This window comes from Megascapheus bottae, chromosome 3 (genome assembly GCF_031878675.1).
Source record: "Megascapheus bottae isolate mThoBot1 chromosome 3, mThoBot2.hap1, whole genome shotgun sequence".
Classification (NCBI taxonomy): domain Eukaryota; kingdom Metazoa; phylum Chordata; class Mammalia; order Rodentia; family Geomyidae; genus Megascapheus; species Megascapheus bottae.
In genome coordinates, this window is record NC_143511.1 from 47,201,272 (window position 1) to 47,215,428 (window position 14,157).

Here is a 14,157-nt window from a genome sequence, read left to right on the forward strand (position 1 = left end):
CCATATGTTAATTGGTAGCTACAAAATGAATGACAATGCAACAATTGGGTAGCAAAGAAAGCTCAGCATTATTTCATTTAGTTTGTCTTATATATGTAAGGATGAAGACAGCAATAGGGACCCAAGTCAGATTAGTGTCCAAGTCCTTTTTATCTGAAAATCAGCAGGGATGATTCTCTTTTAATAGCTTGATAGATGCTTGTGATTATCTGTTCAATAGCCCAGTGAGGAATAGGCTGAACAAGTAGCAATTTTCTACCTAGGAACATTTCAGAGTCTTTATCAGAGGAAAATGATTATTATATGATGCTGTTGTTTCTTAGAACAGTCAAGAGGAAAATGTTAGTGATTAGGTAGTTGTATAATGATTTATATAATAGAAAGAGCATGGGAGGTTGAAAGTGCAGATACAAGTTTGAGTTCTTGCTTCAGTAAAACAGGTACACAGTACATAGCCTTTATTATAGCCATGGTTTCTTACATGAAATCAGGATGCCCACAAAAGTTCACAAAAGTGAGAGGGTGTGAGATTACATCAAATGATGTTTCTGAAAGTGTCTGACAATTTCAGCACATTACTGTAAAAATTATAATATCTTACTTTTGGTTATTTCCTACAGAAAGTGAGTGAGAAGGTCGGAGGAGCTGAAGGAACCAAGCTAGATGATGACTTCAAGGAGATGGAAAGAGTAAGTCTTCCCTTCTTAGATTTTCCTTACATGCAAACTTGTCTGCCATAAGAGGAGCAGAAGGAACCTTTCCTGTACTGGTATCCAAGAATGCACTTTTTGTTTTTAACTGTTGCTCTCCTCCTAATATATACCATAAATCAGGGAAAATATATTCTGAATTTTTATTATACCTTCTCAAGAACAACACATCACCAATCAATCTACACTGCCACTGTGTAAATTTTCTGAGAACTCTCATACTCATTTTCCCATATATAGATATTGTGGGACAGGTGTTTGAATTAAGGATAAAGACAGTGGAAAAAATGAGGAGAAAGGGAAAATGATGCGCAAAATGGTATTAGGCGGGTTTGAGTCCCTTTCCATTGGTAGAAGACTTTCCTGACAAGGTAGTGCAAGTCAATGCACAGGGTTAATGGAGAGCCTGTGTAGTTTTCAAGCCACGCTCACCTGGTTACTGTACTTCACTGATAAATACAAAGTCCAGCTATTGCTTAGAGTTTCTGTTTCTTTTCCTATAAAACTGAAATAAGCCTTGTAATGCCTTCTTGGGAAATTTTGATTAAGGATTCAAAATAATGCAAATCATTTAGCATTCTGCCTGAAAGATTGTAAGTTCCCAACAAGCCAGTGTGGAGGTGGTAAACAAATATCTCATTTCATTTCTCCTGAGGCATAAGCCATATTTTTCTCTTTCACGTTGAGGCAGTTCATGGCAAATCAGATTTAGGCTATGATTGAGAGTGTATACGGAATTGTATAAATAAATATTTTAGATATTAAATAGCTGGTGAGTCGTTGATCTAAAAGCACAAACCCTGTTTTTAAAAGGAAAAGAATACCAGAAACCGATGATACTTAGCAATGACACTTAAGAATTATTATATATATTGCATCTGGTACTTGATGGTAACAAAAGATTTTCTTACATTTTCATTACACCAGATTTTTAGGGGCCTGATATTTCTTTTCCTTAGTGCACATAGTTTCTAGTGGCTGATGCCTTAGTTTTGCTTTCCTTGTTACTTTTAATATTGAGATTCTTCCTTTGTATTGTTTTCAGATTTTCTCTTAATGAATTTTCCTTTTTTCTTCTTTTTTTTTTCCTGTTGATCATGGGATTTAAACTCTGAGCCTGGGTGCTGTCTCTGAGCTCTTCAGCTCAAGACTACTGTCCTATCCCTTAAGCCACAGTGCCACTTCCAGTTTTCTGGTGATTAATTGGAGATCAGAGTCTCATGGACTTTTCATTGCCTGGATTGACTTTGAACCATGATCCTCAGATCTCAGCCTCCTGAGTAGCTAGGATTACAAATGTGAGCCATCATGCCAGACTTTCTTGATGAATTTTTCACCGATAAACTCAAAGAACATTTGTTTTATGCCTCTTTTGAGACAGGAATGTAGGAAATAGATGAGGTTCCTGAGTATGTGAACTCTGTAGTCAAATGAAAGAAAATGGCCTGAGGATATATAATGACTGGGGTGGCCAGGCTAACGATCTCTAGTGTCGAATTTGGAGATGCCTGGCATAGGAAGGTCACCTTCAAGGTGGTCAGGGAATGTATGGAAGCTGAGAGCAGAGCCTGGTAAATCAAACAACTAAAATCAACCAAGAGAGAACATTTGAGTTCCTGGAAAGAAAAATAAAGATAACTTGCTAACACATAGGTTGCTGGGAAGTGAGTGTTGCATGGTGTTCTAATTATTGGGGAGATTTAAACGGGTGCCTCAAGTCCTAGCTGCAAGTCTGGAGAGCCAGCACTTTATATACCTACTACCTGGCAACTGCTTTCCCCAGCTAGACTGTAGTCAGCCTTGGTCCTTATTACTCATCTTGAGATGGTGATAAATACCACCCGATTTTCAATCACAGATAGTAGTCATTGATTAGTTTTTTTAATTATAGTGTATAGAGGGGTTACAGTTACATTTGCCAGATAGTAGGTATATTCTTTCTCACACATTGATACCCCTTCTCATGTTTTCTCCAATTTCCCTCCCCCATCCCCTCCCAATCATCTTGTTTCTCCCTTTCCCTTTCCTATTGCAAAAAATCAAGCATATATACTATATATCAAACAACACAATCAGATATAGTAACAATATGAGATTATCCAAAGGGCAACAAAAGAGAAGGGAAATAACATAGTACATTAAGAAAAATAAGTACACAAGATAAAGCTCTTGTTTCCATATCCTAGATCCATTTATTTTTTTACTTGTATTTTATTTTGGGGATAATGTGTAGAGGGGTTACAGTTCATTCCTCAGTTTGTGGGTACATTACTTCTCAAACCTTGATATCCCTTCTCATATTTTTGTCCCCTTTTCCCTCCCCTCTGTCCCTCCTAGCCATCTTGTTTTCCCCTTCCCTTCCCTATTTCAAATAAACAAATAAGCGTATATATAGTAAACCAGAAATAGTGTTTGAGTCTCTAGATCCTGACACACATTTCCCAAAATGACTTGATTTTGACCCCTTCACTCTTTGTAATATTGGAGCTCTTTATCCATCATTATCAATAGACCTGTGGGTGTGCTAATTTGCATGTGCCTCTGTCTGTATGTATTCATATCTCTTACCTTGTGCTCCTCTTCCCTACCTCTCCTGAGCCTATTTGTATATGCCACATAGCCAGAGGCATGCATGTCTTTATGATGGATTAATTGGTATTTAGGAATTTGCAAATTCCTGAAATACTTGGTGCCAGAAGTTAGGTTTGCTTTTAATATCTGCTAAGAATGTAATTAATATACTAAGAAATCAAATCTACCCTATTAAGCTAAGGCAGATAAACTTTTCATTTCGTAAAACAGAAAAGAATAAGAATTTAGAGAACTGGGTAGAGTTTATGCACTAACTAATTATACCTTTGGAGACTTACTTTGCTGTGAAGATTATGCTAGCTTTACAAACTAAAATAAAAGGGAATCTTTCCAAGTTTTTTTTTGCTTTAGGCAAATGTTCACAGACACCTGAGTATGAAGATAAAGTAGATTTATTTCTCCAGAAGATGTTATTTTAAAATCTAGATAATCCTATAATCAAATATGATTCTGATTATTTGGAGAGCCTATGATTCTATATTTATAAAACTTTTCCATATATAAACTTGGAGATTTAGATTTCTATGTAGAATAGAAATTGTTTTATTCTATTTTTTTTTGGTCGGTTGTAGGCCTTGAACTCTAGATATGGAGTGTTGTCCCTGAGCTTAAGCTCTTGAGCACAAAGCTAGAGCTCTACTACTTGGAGCTACAGCGTCACTTCCTATTTTCTGGTGGATAATTGGAGATAAGAATCTCACAGACTTTCCAGTGCCTGGGCTGGCTTTGAACTGCAATCCTCAGATCTCAGCCTCCTGAGTAGCTAGGATTACAAACATGGGCCACTGGCACCTGGCTGTTCCAGTTTCTTCCAAACATCTTTTGTCTAATCTGACTCATGTAGATTTTGTATTCTCTATCTATATCTGATTTTTATAAATCTATAAGATGTCTGTGGTAAGAGAAAATCATTTACTTTGGAGTAAGAACCTCAAATCTTTTCTTTCTTGTTGTCTGTTAATCACTGAAAAAAAATATTTTAGCTCAGTCTTCTCAGAGCTACAGAACACACTTGCCTTGGTTGTGTTTTTGATTATTAAACATTTAAATTAGAGAAACCTTTGTTCAGTTGCATTCTAAGTGCAATTAGAGAACAAAGCGAAATAAATTAGAGGTCTACATCAAGTGACACTAACTGGGAGAGAGGTGGATAGTCCTAGAGGTGGTTTCTCTAATTGCAGCTTCAGTCCCTCTCCTGCCAAGATGCAGCATAATCCCTGTGTGTGTCTAGCCTTGCCAGCCTCAGGTTCCCTGAGGAAGCTAAAATCCTCATGCTTTCTAGTCTCTGTGGGAACATGGCCTGTAATGATTTTCTTTCTTTCAAGTGCCTTGCGTAATTTGTTTTTGTTTTAGTTTTAAATGTCTGTTGTTTAAATGTTCTTCACTATGGTACAGATATTGATAGGTTTGTTTTTTGAAAAGCTGAAGATTTTTTGTGGGGGCACTAAGGGAAAGTTCTGGAATTTGAAGACCTGGTTTCTTCTCGTGATTCTTTCAATAGCTTCAATGGTTGTGGGGTTAATTATGTTTGTTAATTCACTTGGAAAAATCTGTGCTGGGCCTTATGTTGCATACAAGGAATACAGAGGTGAATGAAGCTTAGTTTTTGCTTTCAAGTGACTTCAAGTTTCTATAGGAATAAAAATGACACCCAAACCAGTAGGATGACACCCAAACCAGCAGGATTTCCATGAGAGGATTAGAAGTGATGCTTACTCTGGGTGCTAGGACAGTAGTAACTTCCTAGAGTAGAAAGTACCTGAGCTCCATCTTCAGTTGTGCTTGTTCCTATATGTATGAATAATGTGGTATTCTTTATCAAGGGGTGAGTGACTTTGTATGACCTGCAAAGTCTCCTGGGAAATTTCTTTTGTTTAACTCAGAATGGGCTGTAGACCTAGAAATATGGCAAAATGCCTTTTAATAAAAAATGAAATTCTTCTTTATGGGCAGCTTTACATTTTAAGAAAGGCATGATGTTGGAGGAGAGGAGGAACCCTGCCATTTCATAAGAGTGAGAGGATGCAGTCCTTACCCGAGTGGGCAGAAGGGGAGTGTCCATGGCTCTTGTCCTCCTACACTGAGTCTCTGGGTGGAGAGTGGTTTGATCCTTCTGCCCTTCATATTATTCTCCCCATAGGAGCAACTAAGATTAAGGAATAGAAGCCCTAGAGTTTCTATATAGATTCTTGTTAAATGCAAGAAAGGCCTTTTGGCTTTTAGAGCTCTTATAATAAATGTCATAAAATCTACCAAATGTCCTGTCACTTCCCACATTGAAATAGAGGTGACTAACTCCACAGTTCCCACTGTGATGTGAAGCACACTAGTAATCTCTTGAGTTTTATAAAAGTTAATTAATTTGCTACCTATAATGTCCCTTTTCAATGATGCCATTCCTAGAGAAAGGGAGCCAGAAGCACAGACAGCAAAATCAGAGTAATGAGATGCCAGAGCAGGTACTTGGGGCCTGCCATGGGGTAGAATGTCTCCTGCACGGAGTAGTGGTGAGGGAACTCTGATCACTGACCAGGCAAAGATACTTACCTGCTCCTGCAGAGCAGCAAGAAGTACTGAAGTATCAACCAAAGTTAGCTTTAAGACATCTGCTTAGCCAGAAATTTCATGAAGAAGACAAGCTTCTCCTCAGTTATATGTATAGAGTATATTATTAACCTTAAACCCGTCAAAAGCAATATGCAAGAAGATTAGCAAACTCATACAGTGGGGAGGTGTCTGACTAAACTTTCTTTGCAAATCTGTGCTTAAAAAGGAAGCTTTCTTCCAGGAAGGATCACTACTCCACTGTTGTTGGGAGTATAAACTTGTTCAGCCACTATGGAAAGCAGTATGGTGATTCCTCAGAAAATTAAACATAGAGCTCCCCTATGACCCAGCACTTCCACTCCTTGGCATTTACCCAAACATCCAGAAACAAGGGCATACTAAAGCCACTAGCACAATGATGTTCTTTGCAGCACTATTTACCATAGCTAAGATATGGAACCAACCCAGATGCACCTCAGTAGATGATTGGATTAAGAAGATGTGGTATTTATACACAATGGAATTCTATACTGCCATCAGAAAGAATGACATTGCCTTATTTGTAAGGAAATGGAGACTTGGACAAAGTCATATTAAGTGAAGTAAGCCAGACCCAAAGGAACATAGGCTCAATGGTTCCCCTCATTTGTAATAATTAGTATACATCTAAGACTTTCCTAGTAGAGGATTATAATAGCTCAAGACCTAGATCCAAAAAGTCACATAGGATGAGGCTAAAAGAAAGCATCTCTAGGATGGATATGGAAACAAGACCCTTATCTTGTGTGATTGTTGTTCTTAATGTACTATGTTATTTCTCTTCTCTTTCGGTGCCCTTTGGTTAATCTCATGTTGTTACTGTATCTGACTTTGTTACCTTGTATATTGTATAGACATTTATTTGTTTATTTGAAATAAGAAAGGGATTGGGGGAAAACAAGATGATTGGGAGGGGGTGGGGAATTGGGGACAAAAACATGAAAAGGGGATTAATGTGCGAGAAGTTATGCACCTACAATCTGACAAATGTAACCGTAACCCTCTATACATTACCTTGATAATAAAAAAAAATTAAAGGGAGCCTTCTTTAGTACATGTAGTGTCTATTTTAAAGCAATGCAGTTTGGAGATATATTTGTTCATTCTCCTGAGACCACAGAGAGCTATTAAAGGCATTTCTCATGTTGGAGGTTGCATCTCCCACCAGGCATATTTTCCCAGGATTGTGTTTTCATCATATGTCTGTGACTTGTTTATTTAGCTCTTGTAGTTCAGAGTTCTCTGTACTTTAAGTGGGCGTGTACAAATTCTTAATAGTTGCATTTTGTTACTTTCATGATTAGAAAAGTTTGAGAATTGGAGAACATTTTAGTGTTTCATATGACAACTTACATAACTACTGTGAGTTATCCCACGACCAAGTAGGTTCTTAATTCATCTACTTACTATTGATTACCAAGCCCACAAATGATCTATGCTCCACTTAAGGTGTCTAATTTTCTCCTAAATTTTCTTCCACTTTTTTGAGGAATAATGTGGTCCCTGACAGTATGAAACCGTCTCTTGTTACTTATATTACCTCATAAAGACTGTATTAATGTTCATGTTTGTATGTATCTAAGTTCAGAAAACACTGACCTCCTTCTGTGGGGAAAAAAGATAATAGATAATATTCAGATGCCTCTGAAACAATCATTTGATTCTCATCAATTTAGTGCTTTTCTGTTTTCTAGTATCTTGTCTCTAAGGACAGAGGCAGCTGGTGAAATGATCAATATTGTTCCTAGATTCCATATAATCTGTTTGTAATGAAGCAAGCATCTTAGCTCAGGTATCTGTATGTATATTTTTTTGCCAGTCACGGAGCTTGAACTCAGGGCCTAAGCACTGGACTTTTCTCAAGGCTAGAGCTGTACCACTTGAGCCACATCACCATGTCCATCTTTTTTTCTATTTATGTTATAACGAGGAATTGATCTGGAGTCTTCATACATGCTAGGAAAGCACTCTTCCATTAGGCCAAACTTCCGGCCTCTGTATGAGTATTTTTGTAACCATTTTTAGATTTGGGGCCAGAGGGGCTCTGAGTCTTTGTTGTAACTCTTTCCTGGGGTTATTATGGCACAAAAACAACCATTGACATAGAAAACTTTATCTAAGGATACTGAAACTGAATTTCATGGTTACTATCTGCAATGAAATTGTAAGTTGACTTGTTTTCTAGCTGTTTAAAATATAAAATAGCAAGGTATAGTAGCACATTCCTGTCATCCAGTTACACAGGAGGCTGAGTGATAAGAGGGGTTTTATACTGAATGAGAAATACTTGTTCCAGCCTTCCTTGCTGTTTCCTCTGAACCATGCTAGATAGTTGTACTGCCAGCACCAGCCTCTGGAGGAAACATTCAGAACTGAGAGAGTGTGGTCCAGCAGGTTAGCACGGTAGAGCCTCTCTTGTTCAGAGGTCAGGGCAGGACAGTTATGTGGATGAAGTCATCATCCATGTTGAGGACTTTCTTTAAATTTTTTATTCGTATGAAGGTGATATTCAGGCTGGGAGTGTGACCTAGTGGTAGATTGCTTGCCTAGCATGCTTGAAGGCCTGGGTTCAATTCTTTAGTGCCATATACACAGAAAAAGCCAGAAGTGGTGTTGTGGCTCAGGGATAGAACACTAACCTTGAGACAGTTCAAGCACCAGGATACATTTGGTTATTTGAAATAAGAAATGGAAGGAAACAAGATGATTAGAACGGGGTGAGGGAGGGAAATAGAAAAAACATGAGAAGGGGTATCAACGTGTGAGAAGTAATGCACCTACTATCTGGCAAATGTAAGTGTAACCCCTCTATACATTATAGTAATTTTTTTAAATATGAAAAAGTCAAGGAAAAACAAACAAAAATGGTGCTGTGTAGAGGGACCACACTGAAGAGTATATTTCTTTTTAGGTAATGTGACCCCTTCCCTCCTCTTTCCCAGTTCTTCTCCCTCCCCTTCCTCATTCACAAGTTGTATAGTTCATTTTCAACATAGAGTCTCCTGAGTATCACTGTTGCATTTGTTCACTCTTGGTTCCTCCATCTCTATGCCCCAACTCTTATCCTCCCAGAGATAGGTAAATGAACCAGCAAGTGTTGAGGACTTTTTAAAACAAAGCACAAGGTGAGATGGCAAGTTCTTCCCTGCTTGCATGGCTGCTATTTGGTCCACAGCTTCACCTGGGAGCTGATACAAAGGGCCTTTTAGCTGTGGTTTGGCTTCTCTCTTCATGATGAGGATACTACTATTGCCTGATTTAATATGAGTTTTCATTTTTCCAGAAACAAGGTAGTGTTCAAGAACACAAAGTCTGGAGCAAGTATCATAGCCTGTTGATACCTATTTTCTTATCTGTGTAAAAATATTGAAATCCCTTAGACCCATTTCTGGCAAACAGAAAACATCTTGTGATGGTAATGGTTCTGAGGAACGTTAGGAACTGGTAGCCTCCTAGCAACTGATAATATCATGATACCAAATGATTATCATACTTTACCTTCCCATATTACTCCCTAGAAACTTTGAATTTAGCAATTGCTTTTCTTTCCATCATCGCCAACAAGGATGTCTAAATACATTTAACATCTAACTAATTCCTCCATACTTCCCTGCCATATAGTCAGCTGGAGATCTGAGTTTGTACTCTAGTCACTCACAGTCTCTGAACCTACATGTTTGTCCTGTACACAACCTTTGAATAAAACATTAAATGACTTGAGTATATAGCAGTTAAATAAATGTTGACAAGTAGTACAAGACATCCACATGTGGCTGCAAAAGTTGTTCATATTTCTTAGGGACCACAATTTATTTTGAACCAAACACTGCCTACCACACACTCAATTCTAAAGCAATCTTGAAATCTTGTGTGAGTCAGATGGACAGGTCACAGAACTTGTATGCAGACTGGGATATCTGAAATAGAATACATTTATTTATTTATTCATTCTTTTCTTTTTGGTACTAGGGATCGAACCCAGGACATTGCATTTGTTAAGCAAGACACTTAACCACTGAGATACATCCCAGGCCTTAGGGTACTTTTTTTTTGTCAGTCCTAGGGCTTGAACTCAGGGCTTGGGCACTGTCCTTGGACACTTTTTGCTCAAGGCTAGAGCTCTACCACTGAGCCACAGCACCATTTCTGGCTTTTTCTATTTATATGGTACTAAGGAATTGAACCTGGGTCTTCGTGCGTGCTAGGCAAGCATTCTACCACTAAACCAAACTCCCACGCCCCCTTAGGGTACTTTTAAGGCTACTTTATAGCATGATAACCTCATGAAGAAAATCGCAATATTTATTTCCCTTATAGCAACTATACACAGTGATATGACTACTGTGGAGTGGGAAATAATTAAATGCTGAAAAATTGAACTGCACAATAAAATAATAATGGTTATGGATGAGATGGTTATTTACTCCACGAGATCCTGATTTTACTTGTAGATACGGTAACTTTTAGGTATTTTTTAGGGTTTTTTTTTTTTTTTAAGAATCATGTTCTCTAACAAAACAAACATGAACTTAATTGACTTAAGTCTGTTCATTGATCTCCAGTCACTGTCCCTGAGCTTTTTCCTGCAAGGATAGTATACTACTACTTTGTGTCACAGTTTTCCACTTCTAGTTTTCTGGTGGTTAATTGGTGTTAAGTATCTGAGGATCTTTCCTATATGCGCTGTGATCATCACATCTTAGCCTCCTGAGTAGCTAAGATTACAGGCAGGAGCACTGGTGCCCACTGAAATATACTCTTAGCACCAGTATTTCTGCCTGGAATTGGCCAGATACTCAGCACTCATTACAAGTCTTTACTGAAGATCATTATGTCCTTAACAGTAATCTCAGAAGTTAAAAACTTTTCCTTTCTTCCTTGAATAAGCAGTTCTGATGCTGTACTACTCTTCTTTAGAATCATATATCACCCTGGCCTCCTGCCACTTCTTTCAAAAGCCCGGGGCATAATATTGAAACATGTGAGACATACTTCAGGGAATTATTTGCTTCCTCTTTAGATGAATGGGCAATTTTAAACCATAATGACACTGCTAAGGGCAGTCCTTGTAGCTGCGGCTGCTCCTGGTCCTTCATCATCAGCTGCAGGACTTTCATTATGCTGTCACCATACACTGTTGGTCATGTATGAATGAAAGCAAAAACTGAGGTTTTAAAGCTAATGATGCCTGTCAATTAGAGTATTTGTTTTCTCATTTCAGAAAGTGGATGTCACCAGCAGGGCTGTGATGGAAATAATGACGAAAACAATTGAATACCTTCAACCCAATCCAGGTAAAAGGCTGTTTTATCCAAACAGAATAACTTGCAGATAACTGCCAGTTTCCCTTAGATAGACAGTTTAGATTTCATAGGTATGGACCTCCTATAGTACTTCAACTTGGGGAAAGAGGCTTTTAAAAGCTCACCTTGAAGTAACTGAAGGATCTGGTGTTTTGTCCAATTGTGATATACTGAACAAACAGCATGTTGGAACAGCGTGGATAATACATAGGGTCAGAGAAGCTATCAACTTTTATCAGCTGATGGTTCATTTTCAAGAGGGCAGGTATTTTTAAGGAAAGAGGCAAAAATTCTCGGAAGGTATGAAAAAGTTAAAAAAAGAAAAGGTTTTGCAAACTACTGAGAGTTTCTGTTCATATTGAATAAGGAGGATCATCAGTGATTCTGTCTCCAGTCACATCGCAGGTAAGTGCTTATTCTTGATAACTTGTTGCCCTCTTGGGAAGAAAACAAAGAATTATAACACAGGTAAGGATTTGTACATTGTAAATAGAACCAGGCAGAACTAGGGCTTTCTTTATAGGCCTCAGGTGAAGCAGAGCAGAGCAGTCTACAGTATAGGCCTGTGTGTGGTATATTTCCTGTGCATTCATTTCTAACCTATAGGTACAGGAACTTAAGTTGAATGTACTTAGATGAGATATATGAGCATTTGAAAAACTGCTTACCCTTTAGAATAGCTTGTGGGAGCATGAGATTATATATTTTTAGTGGTCCTTGAAAAGACAGCTAGCTAGTTCTGCCAGCCTTGGCTGGGAGGCTGAGCCTAAATGTGAAGAGAAAAACAGAGTAAGTAGAGGTAAGAGGAAGCAGGGAGTGAAAGGCTGGCTGGCACTTCTGCCTCCTAATTCTTCCTGTAGCTTTCATTCGGTTGTTACTTACTTAAGAGATAGCATAGTTGTAATTTTGAAGATGAAAAATCTCTGTGGGGATGACCTTGTAGGTTGTATTATTCATTTCTTTTCCTTTTGAAAATGCAGTGTACTTTTATTCATAGCTGAGATAGAATATGCAGCTGTAAACAAATAAGCCATCTTTAAAAGTGGACATGACCACAGGCCAATAGATAAAGATAAAAGCTGAGCCATTAAACCAGATGAGAAGTTTTTTTTCCAAAATCCAGTTGGTCTTCACTCTGGACAGAGGTTGCCTAGTTGGCATAAACCTGATAAGAAAGTTTACCTTTCAAGGACCTTACCTGATTGCTATTTATAAATACATTACTGTTTGTACCATTATTTGGAAATTTGAAATTTCAGATATCCATGTCCTGCCAGTTTAAGTGTACACTGAAGAGCACAAACCATACATGGTATTTTTTCATGCATTCATTTGTAATGTTTTGTTCTTTAGGATGAAAGAACAAGTTGCTTAAAATAAAAAGAGATGATTATAGAAGGGAGAAAAATATAGAAAAAAGTACAGTAATATGTAGGCATGAACAATTTACTTGACAGTAGTCAAGTTTTCAAATGTGTTAGTGAATTAGGTTAAGAATAGCAAAAGCAAATATTTATTTCTTACTTGAGTCTTCTTCACAACATTTATATTCCTACAGATACAAATTCTTAGATGCAAATGTATTTCTTATTATTTTAACAACAGCAATATGTAAAGTTTAAAAAGAAAACTGCTTCATTACAGATAATTATTGGACAGGAGTAAGCAACTTTTCTATGTCTATGTGCATAAAGTCCTGAAGTATCCTATCATTCTGGAATTCATGTATGAATTATGTTAATAATTCATTGTCATTGGGTTAAGTATAAGTAATGTGAGGAGAAATATTTTATTTATTGGGCATTAATGCATTTTCAAATAGTAGTAGCTGTTATGCTATTTCATTTTTAAAGGTAATGTTTTCTTAGTATAAAATAAAATATAAAAATAAAATACAGTTAAAAAGATCCATTATAAGAATAGATTTTTAATGTATGTGAGCCTCTACTACCAATTTGGGTTCATTCAAAGCCTCAGAATGTAGCAAATGTAATTAATTATGGGTCTTGAGATTAAAAAAACATCACTCTGGATTTAAGAATGATCTCTAAATATGATGATATCATTAGAAGTAGAGGAATGACTCAGAGAAAAAGTGCAGGAATTAAACAGAGTGAAGAATGAACAGAGGTATGATTTGTGCTGTCAAAAGCCAAGGGACCCCAGCAGCCACCAAAGGCTGGACATGTACATGTAGAAATAAATGTCACCCCCAAAGAGTGTAGAATCAAACACAATTTGATATAATCATCCCACAGGATTGAGGACAATCTATATTTTGGTATATGAAATATATGACTTAGTTCCTTCATGAATTTCTTGCACTGAGAGTAGACACAGCAGAGAATTCCTAGAAGTTAGGTAGCTGAGATTGGGAGAGAAATAAAAGAAAGTAGCTGGTCAGATATTCTGAGTGTTTAGAACCCAACTGTCCTTGTGAATGGGGCACAGAGGAATCTAGCCAACACCCAGAGGTTCACAGTCCTTAGGAACATGAGATAAAAAAAATACTCCGAAAGTTCATGCAGTTTGTGATACTTTAACCACCCATCCTTACAGAGGCCAAAACTGGGTTAACCAGTCTAGCTTGAATCAAGGTGGGGATTGACAATAAATAATAAATTTATGTAGACAGACCTGTAGAATCAGTGGCAAATAAGCGTTGAGGGTGAGTTGCATTGCATATTAGAGAATACTCTAGGTACTTGCCAAGTTTTAGATTTTAACAGTTGTAGGACTTAACATAACCATGTCCTTAAAACTAAATTTCTAATGAGGCCATGTTTTGTTTGATTTTCAAGAATTCAGACATATATTCTATGAAGGCTACTTATTCGTTATCCTCTCCTCCAGAATGATGTTTTAAATGCAAATGTCATCAGGTTATCTATCGTACAACATTCAGTGGCTATTCATGCTTTCACCGGATTACTTGAAGAGTCCCCATTCCTGGAGGTTCTTACTTT

At 37.4% G+C, this 14,157-nt stretch overlaps 1 protein-coding gene across 1 annotated transcript in view; it reads left to right on the plus strand.

Moving 5' to 3' along the window:
• Sh3gl2 (SH3 domain containing GRB2 like 2, endophilin A1) overlaps nucleotides 1-14,157 on the plus strand; it is a 174,528-nt gene that overhangs the window by 130,504 nt on the left and 29,867 nt on the right. Inside the window, exons 2-3 of the mRNA XM_090330033.1 lie at nucleotides 621-689; nucleotides 11,110-11,182. Coding sequence (XP_090186159.1) covers nucleotides 621-689; nucleotides 11,110-11,182 — 142 coding nt within the window. The remainder of the gene's footprint in view (nucleotides 1-620; nucleotides 690-11,109; nucleotides 11,183-14,157) is intronic.